Genomic DNA, 9113 nt, shown 5'->3' with positions numbered 1-9113 from the left:
CCCCTTGCTTTTCCTGCCTGGACGTGAAAGCTATCCTCCACTAGGCACTTCTGCCATGCCCTTTCTGCCTTGGTTTCAGCCAACCATGGACTAAAATCTCTGAAACAGCCAAAATAACCTCTCTTCCTTTCAATTAAGGATACGGTATTTCTCAGCAACAGGGAGGTTGACAAATACAATGACCTTTCTTGTAACACTCGTTTAGGAAACACCTTTTAAAATACATTTTTGTGTCAGGCATGTGTTTTTGCTAGAGATAGAACCCAGAGCCTCACACATGGTAGGCAGGTGCACTGCCACTGGAATATATGCCAGCCCTCAATCTTTGAAGCTACTAGATGAGAGGAAGAAGAGTCCTCCTCAAACCACTGACTTCTTTGCGCTCAGTAGTCTCTGCTGACTTGAAGGTCAAGTATAGCCTTCCTGAGATTTTTAATTTTATAACTTTCATGCCTGGATTCCACATCCATAGATTAAACCAACCATGGAAAGTAATTGGGAAAAAAATTGTGCTGACCATGTACACTCTTCCTGTCATTCTGCCTCAGACAATTCAGCATAACAACTATATAACATTTTATTATTTTAGGTACCGTCAGCAATCTAGAAATGATTTAAAGTACACAGGAGGATGTACACAGGTAACATGCAAATACTACACTTTTATGTAAGGCACCTTGAGATGCTCTCAGATCCGAGTATCCACAGGGAGTTCTGGAACCGATCCCCCATGGACACCAAGGGAAAAGTGCAGTCTATATTCACTACAGAAAAACAAAACAAGGGGCAGGGAGTATAGCTTAGTAGCACTGTGCCTGCCTAGCAAGTGCGAGGGCCTGTGTTTCAATTCCCAGTGCCCGCATCCCCACCCCCCCCCCAAAAAAACAAAACAAAAAGGTTAAAGGGGAGGAATTTAGTACGATGGTTAAGAGACTAGCTAGCATTTGCAGGAAAACATATGTATGCAAAACATTTCTTAGGCAACTGGCACTTAGTAAGGGCTTATAAAATGCTAGTATAACATTTACTACAGGCAGGGCTGAAGCTATAGCTCAGTGGCACAAGCGCCTGCCTGCCAAGTGCAAGGTCCTGAGTTCGATTCCCAGTACCAAAAAAAACATGTACTACGGGCAGAAAAAGAGTGTGTCCAGGATACAAAGTCAGACCTCTGCCTCCAAACAGGTGCTTATTCTGTGACTGGTAGCGCCCCCTCCCTACCCCTGATTTCTGTAATCCATCAGGGTCGGGGCCACAGTCTCACCCTTCAGAGTACACCTTCCTCTCCAAATCCACTAAGCAGCTGGCAGTGACTCAAAGGCCTTCAGCAAGGAGAAAATATGCATCCTTAAAGTGGAGACTATGTGTTCAACCAGAGCTAAAAAAAAAAAAAAAACCCACACCTCACAAAGACACAATGTGTCCTACTTCCAACTCTGTACAGCTTCCAACTCTGTACAGCTTCCAAATCTGACTCTTCATCAAGTTCTTTTCCATCTTTGACCACCCAAGATGTTTCTTGTAACCAGATAAATGTACTGGGATTCAGCCAGACTCCCACTTCCTAAGATAAGGAGAGCCTTGGGTGAAAGCAGAAAGAGAACAAGTCTGACTTCATAAATACCTTCTAGGCAAGGACTTCCACCCTGGTTGCCAGCATGGCTTTGTCTGCTCCTAGAAAGCTAAGAAGAGAAACACAGATCATGTTTCAGGTGACTATTTAACCTCTAATTTGCTGTGTTAACCTTGGGCTGCACTGCAGACTCTGAGAACCCTTCCAACTATAACTTTCTGTAATCTCCCATATGCCCACGTAAGAATAATTTAATGACTCTCAGTTAACAAATGTTCAATATAATACAAATAGCACATATGAAGATAGTAGGCTGGGGATGTAGCTCAGTGGTAGAGCTCTTACATGCACAAGGCCCTGGGTTTGGTCTCCAGCACGTTAAAAAAAAAAAAATTAGTGTTTTTTCCCCCCTGTAGAAGTTACCAACAGGAAATTTCCTGAGATGCCTTTCAACATATTGAAAGATGATGTGATCCTGTATGTAGAAAACCCTAAAGATACTACCAAGAAAATCTCATTAGGATAAAAAGATTCACCAAGTTGCAAGATACATCAACATACAAAAATATGGCAACGCCTGTAATCCCAGCACTCAGGAGGCCGGGCCAGGAGGATTGTCATGAGTTAAAGAGATCTTGTCTCCAAAAAAATAAAAATTGGCCAGGTGTGGTAGCATATCCCTGCAATCTCCGCACTGGAGAGGTTGAGGTAGGATGATTGCTGTGAGTTCAAGGCTAGCCTGAACTCAGCCTGAGCTACATAGTGAGTTCAAAGCCAACCCAGACTACTTAGTGAGATCCTGTCTCAAAAAAGAAACAATAAAAAAGAACAAAGTTAGAGGCTGAAGGATTCATACTTTCTGATCTCAAAACTTACTACAAAGCTACAATCATCAAAACAGTGAGCCACTGGAAAAAAACACAGACACACAAATCAACAAAACAGAATAGAGGGTTCCAAAGTAAATCCTCATATATAATGGCACAGTTAAGTGATTTTCAATAAGCTCAATATGAAGGCCCTGAGTTCAAGTCCCAGTACTGTCAAAAAAAAAAAAAGGAATTTGTTATGTATATTTCTCTTTTTTTTTTTTTCCAGTACCAGGAATCAAACTCACAACCTTGTGCTTACCAGGCAGGTACTGTGCCACTGAGCTAAATCCCCAGCCCCTTGTTATGTATATTTCACTATAATTTAAAAAAAAATTTTTTTTTTTTTTTCGGTTTTTCTCCGGTACCGGGAACCGAACTCACGACCTTGCGCATGCCAGGCAGGCGCTTTTGCCGAATTTTTAAAATATTTTTGCCAGGCTTGTTGGCACATGCCTGTAATTTCAGCACTCAGAACGGTGAGGCAGGAGGAATGCGAGTTCAAGGCTATCCTAGGCTACATAGTGTCTCGAAAAACAAAAGTAAATACATAAATATTTGAAAATTTTTAAATTTTTTTAATTAAAAAACAACTTTTGCCAGGCATAGCAGTACACATCTGTAACACCAGCTACTTTACAGGCTGAGGCAGAAGGATCACAAGTTCAAGGCCAGTCTGGGCAAACTGGACACTATCTCAAAATTTTAAAATGCCTGTTGGGACATAGCTCAGTTTCAATCCCCTACACCACAAAAGAAAACAAAATCTTTTTTCTGTGATGGTGGGGATAGAATTTCAGGGGATCCTGCATGCTAGATAAGTGCTTTATCACTGAGATACATCCACACCCCTAAAAGAATTCCTTTTTAATACAATTTTCTCCATCTTTTGTCCCCCTAGAAACTCAATTAATGACTTTAACTGCCTTAATAGCCCCTCTCCTTTTTTATTCCCCCAGTGCTAAGGACTGAACTAAAGGACTTATGGGTGCTAGGCAAGTACTGTACCATGCAGCTACACCCCTGGTCCTTCATTTTATTTATTTTTATTTATTTTATCTTATTTTATTTTTTGGTTTTTTGAGTCAGAGTTTCATTATGTAATTGAGGCTGGCCTTGAACTCACTACGTAGCCCAGGCTCGCCCCAAATTTGCGGCAATCGTCCTGCCTCGGCCTCCTGAGTGCTGGGATTACAGGTGGTCACCACAGGCTAAGCATCCTTCCAACACTTATGATGTAATCATTTTGTGTCCAGAACTGTATGCCACAGAGTCTAAAAGAGATTTGTACCAACGATATTTACTGAACTAGAATGAGGTGATTAAGTTTTACTGTTGCATAGGCGAGAGACACTGGTTCAAAAAATGTGCAAGGCTGAAAAAAAGATCATTGTGAAAATTAGCATTAAAGGTTTGTACCCATATCAAGCATCTGGCCCTTCCACCTAGGTCCAGTCCTACTCAATCTCCTGAAACAAGATTTCAAGGGTGGGATTAGAGTGGACAACATCAGGTATAGTCTTCTAGGAAAACCACCCTGGAGACTCTGTTGCTAACCTGAAGTGAAGAACTGGTGAATGTTGACAGGCATGCAAGGGAGGTTCTGACCCGACTGATACTCTTTAACACTTACAGCTTACAAGTTAAGAGAGTACAGATTTTGGTCTCTCCATTTACCGTGCAGCATCGCGCACAGCACCACCTGGACGGCTTAATGTAACACTGACAAGGCCAAGTGTGGCGGCACGGGCCGCCACTGGGGAGGCTGAGGCAAGAGATGTGCGGCAAGTTCGAGGTCAGGCAGGGCTAGTCAGTTCAAGGCCGGCCAGAACTACCATAGCGAGACTTGGTCTCAACAACAAAAACCAAAATAACTACAAAAACACTGCCAATAGACCTACCCCAGAATTTGTCATCGAGTAGGTGTGGAATAGGGTCCGAGAATTTGCAGCTCTGTCAAGTCGCTGCTGCTGCTGCTGGTCCGCGAACACACGGACTTCTGGTGAACTACTGCCCTGGCTAGCACAGGGGAGGGTACAAAAGATCAACATCATAAAGCGTGCTATCGCATTTCCCCCCGAAGCAGTCCTGAGTTGGTTCCAACTTGCCTTAGAAAATAATGTCTGGTCTTGGTATCTCACATTTGTGAAAACGGTGCTAGGAGGAGGAGACGCTACGCTGTTACAGAGAACTAACGTCTTGAACACGGCTCTACAAAACGTGCAGCTCAGGGGAGACAGCGCAGCTGAATCCCCGCACCGGTCCAGGCTCTTACAGGTGAGCAGCTCACAAGGCCGCGGCCCGACGGGACAAGGTGTGGCTGCCTGAGCGACCTCCACCTTCGCCTCAGTCGGAGCTCCTCGGTCGCCACAGCGCCTCCCCGCGCTGCGAGGTCCCTTCCACCAAGTACGGCCCCGTCCCCTCACCCTTTCGCACGCCCGGAGGAAGTTTGTCGTCACTTCCGCCATGCGCATGTCTCTTGCGCCGAGGCGGGGGCCGCCCTCTCGCTCGGGCGGCTGCGCGGCCGCCTATTGGCTGCGTGGGCACGTCGGCGGGAGGTCGCGGCGCGCCGCTGCCCCTCTCTCCGCGGCGCCAGCTCCGGGGAGTGAGGTGAACCGAGCACCTTAGCCAAGCGCTGCAGTGTGCTGATCGTGTTGCCGCTGCCGACGCCGCCCTGCGCGCCGTGACCCGCGATCCCAGACCCCGACTCCCTTTGGCTCGGCCCGCGCGCCCCAGGCCCGGCCCGGCCGGCGCGACGGGAGGATGAGCGGCGGGCGGCGGAAGGAGGAGCCGCCTCAGCCGCAGCTGGCCAACGGGGCCCTCAAAGTCTCTGTTTGGAGCAAAGTGCTGCGGAGCGACGCGGCCTGGGAGGACAAGGTGCGGGGGGCCTGGCAAGATCGCAGGTTCGAGGATCCGGCTGGGACTCGGGGGACGGGAGGACTGGCCCGGGCCTGGCCCTACACGATCCGGGCGCGGTGGAGTGCGCTGGCGAGGCGCACGGCGCCGGGGCGAACTTGGCGGGCTTGCCCAAGACTGAAGCCCCTAGGTCGCGCCGAAGCGGGGAGGTGGGAGCAAAAGAATTGTCCTCCGAAGGTTGGGCGTGCACCGTGTGTGACAAGAGTGAGCTGAATTCGATTGGGTCTTCTCCTGTTATTCCAGTAGGATCTTAGCACAAACAGTAATGGTGCCAGACTTGTACTGAGTACTCTGTGCCAGGTGCACAATCCCACCGAACTGAATTCTCAGACCAGCCGTGAAGTGGGGATGCCGTGGTGCCGCGAAGCGGTCGGCACATGGTGAAGTTCGCTGGTGGTGTACTGCCGTCGTTTGGTGGTTAAATTAGGAAAGACAGTGCTGTCCCTTCTGGGGCGAGTATGTGTGAGAGAGGAAGGGTGTTCTTGCGGGGTCACTTTAACAGGGTGAGTTGTGAGCACCCCTCAGCCTTGCTCCGTGATCTGGAAGGGATGATCAAGCAGCTTGATTCCAGTTGACTAGAAAAGAGCGTTATATTTGCAGTCCTTCCTTTGTTTTTGCACCCTGTCGAGGTTGGGGTTTCTTTCCTGAGTTCCGGTAAAGGGGGATGGGAGGCACTTCCTGAAGGTGCCCTTGTCCTGCCCCCAGCCCTGCCCAGCTGTTGCAAAACTTACAGTCTCTTTGTGATCTGCTGTGTCATTTCTTTTCTTTGCTTTTTATTTTTCTCCCCTGGTATAAGGACTGGTTTCTGGAGTACAGGGCAATTTAGAGACTGTAGTCTTCGGTGTTCTGTAAAATTTAGATGTGCTGGCACCTGCCTCCAGCACTTTTGTTTCTAATCCTCTTTTTTTTTTTTTTTTTTTTGTACCAAGAATCGAACTCAGAACCTTGCGCTTGCCAGGCATCTAATGCTTTCTTTTCTCTGTGAATTACTCAAAATTTAGTGTACTGGGGCCGGGGATATAGTTCAGTGGCACAAGCACCTACCTGACAAGTGCAAGGTCCCCTGAGTTCGATCCCCGGTACCAAAAAAAAAAAAAAAATTTAATGTACTGAAAGGAGGTCCAGGTAGGTATCAGCAGTTTTGCCTAGCGACTGTCTAGGTCTTGCCTGGTCAGCTAAGAGTTATCTGTGGCCAGTAGCATTTATTACAGCCATTTCAGTACACAGTTTCTCAAGAAAGGTAAAGATTTCTCTAAAATTTCGACTGAGGGGCTGGGGATTTAGCTCAGCGGCAAAGCGCCTGCCTGGTAAGCGCAAGGTCGTGAGTTCGGTTCCCGGTACCAGAGAAAAACCAAAAAAAAAAAATTTCGACTGAGAACACAGGCTCTGGAAGTAATCACTTAAGATGTCTAAATATTTGTTTCTAACCACATTTTACTCTAAGTAAAAGGTGAGGTAAGAGCCACATACCATTGCTATTGGGGAAGAGTTCCCAGAAAGATATGTTTAGCAGCAAGCTTTTCCTTTTCCCCACTACGAGCAGTCCTGTGGCACCCACTCCAGATAATATAGGCATTGCCTCCCTGTCTTTTCTGCAGGATGAATTTTTAGATGTGATCTACTGGTTCCGACAGATCATTGCTGTGGTCGTGGGTGTCATTTGGGGAGTTTTGCCATTGCGAGGTTTCTTGGGAATAGCAGGGTAAGTCTTGGGTATCTTGTGTTTTCATGGTTTTATCTCTCTTTCTGTCTTTTGGGAGGAGGGATTGCTGGGGTTGTTTTGTTTTGTTTTGAGACAGGGTTTCACTGCGTAGTCCAGGCTGGCCTCGAACTTGCGGTGATCCTTCTGCCTCAGCCTAAGTGCTGGGATTATAGGCATGAGCCCTGCCTGGCTCTCATCTCTTTAAATAGAAGCTTGTGTGTTCTTTTGATGGAAAAAGCTACTGCCACTTTGGAGTTAGACACATTGTGTGTGAGGACAGAAGTGGGCTCCGTGACAACACTCCTGGGTCTGGCGCAGCATTCCTCAGTTCATCAGACCCAGGAACATCTCATGTTAGGCAGCCTACCTTCCTGAAGGCTAGACTAGTCCATTCATTCATGGCTCTAAAGTGATTTCATGCAGGAAGCTGCCATAATACATGTTGGGGTATATATTCTAATTCTGTTGTGATCGGTACCTAGGGAAATTTGGGAAAGGGAACAATTTGTGTGCTTGATGACCATCTCCCTTGTGCCTGGCACTCTGTTGGATCTGCTGAATCTTGGCTTTGGTAGAAGATTCGTCATGCCAAATGTGGTAGTGCATGCCTGTAATTCCAGCACTAGGGAGGCTGAGGCAGGAGGATTGCCATGAGTTCAAGGCCAGCCTGGGTTACATAGTGAGTTTAAAGACCAACCCCAACTACATAGTGAGACTCTGTCTCAAAAAAAAAAAAAAAAAAAAGATACATCAGGTCCCTGCTTTTTATTTATTTTATTTATTTATTTATTGGTACCAAAGTCAAACTCAGGACCTTGGGCTTGCCCAGGCAGGTGCTTGTGCCACTGAATTATATCCTCAGCCCAAGGTCCTTGCATTTTAAGAGCAACCCCAGAGTAGGTGGTTGGGCCTCACTTGTATTATGTTCCCCTGGCCAGTGACAGTACACTTGACACCAGCCCCTGGTTGTGGCTGAGTTTGTTAACATGCTTCTGAAAGTGAGGCTTTGTGCCCATCAGATTGAATTTAAAAGAGGACAAGCCATTGTGGAAATGGAGGGCCTTTCCTTTTCTCTTCTCATGTGGGGAACACAAGTGGTCACCCTCTCCCCAGTGGAAAACCACATCATTTTTTTAGAGGATGATCATGTCTTATTATTCCATCTCCTTCAGGGTATAAGGAGGAACTGCATTATATAGGGTTGATTTGCCTGTTTTCTCAGAAGATAACCCAGCTAGATGTGCACATCTGTAGTCCCAACACTCAGGAGGCTGAGGCAGGAGGATCGCCATGAGTTCAAGGCCAGCCTGGGCCATGTAGTAAGTTCAGGGCCTGCCTGAACTATATGGTGAGACCTGTCTGCAAAAAACTTTTAAAAAGAAGATGATAACCCAAAAGGAATGTACATTAGTCCCTGCTTTATCCACAGGGAACATACAAGGTATGATCAGAATATATGAATATATGAATGTTTAGATTTTAAAATTTTATTACAGTAAAAGACACACTGCCATTAATCTTCCTCAGAGTACTCCTCCTTGCTTCAAACACTTACCCCGCCATTCTTGCCACTTTTTGAAGCAGTTCTAGGAGTTTTCTTTCATGAGTGACTTTAAAGGGCGTGATGAGATGTACGGTAACCACTGCTGCCGTGTGCCATCCAACAGGAAGGCAGGCTTGTAAAACAGTCCTCATCCACCCTGTCCACCAGATCGGGCACCATGAAACTCTCCCTCTTCCCCGAAGTCAAAATGATTAAGGTAAACATTTTGAATCGATCCAAAACATAAAGGTTAGGCAGGAATGACAGCGTAGCTGAAGATGCTCATGAAAGATGACCTCCAGGCCTCTTCCAAAAGTGTCAAGAATTATGGGTTAAGTGCGCTTATGGCAAAGGGGGCGTATAATGGGAGTTGATGGCAGTGTGTCTTTTATTGTAATTTTTTAAATTTTACAATTCACTGTATTTTACTGTCATACCTCATTCCAAGACTCCTGAAATCATGGAAAGTACCAAACCCTACATTACTGTGTTTTTTCTTTGTTTTTTTTTTTT

The 9113-nt window shown here is 46.4% G+C and overlaps 1 protein-coding gene across 1 annotated transcript in view; it reads left to right on the top strand.

Annotated features, from left to right (window-relative positions):
* The first annotated feature begins 4998 nt into the window (after positions 1 to 4998).
* LOC102022094 (chromosome unknown open reading frame, human C20orf24) overlaps positions 4999 to 9113 on the top strand; it is a 14186-nt gene continuing 10071 nt past the window's right edge. Inside the window, exons 1-2 of the mRNA XM_005384737.2 lie at positions 4999 to 5316; positions 6954 to 7057. Coding sequence (XP_005384794.1) covers positions 5203 to 5316; positions 6954 to 7057 — 218 coding nt within the window. The 5' untranslated portion in view covers positions 4999 to 5202. The remainder of the gene's footprint in view (positions 5317 to 6953; positions 7058 to 9113) is intronic.

The sequence above is a fragment of the Chinchilla lanigera genome, unplaced genomic scaffold (genome assembly GCF_000276665.1).
Source record: "Chinchilla lanigera isolate Chin_1 unplaced genomic scaffold, ChiLan1.0 scaffold00021, whole genome shotgun sequence".
NCBI classification, from domain to species: domain Eukaryota; kingdom Metazoa; phylum Chordata; class Mammalia; order Rodentia; family Chinchillidae; genus Chinchilla; species Chinchilla lanigera.
The sequence above is the reverse complement of the archived record's forward strand: the minus strand, read 5'-3'. Positions and strand labels throughout refer to the sequence as shown.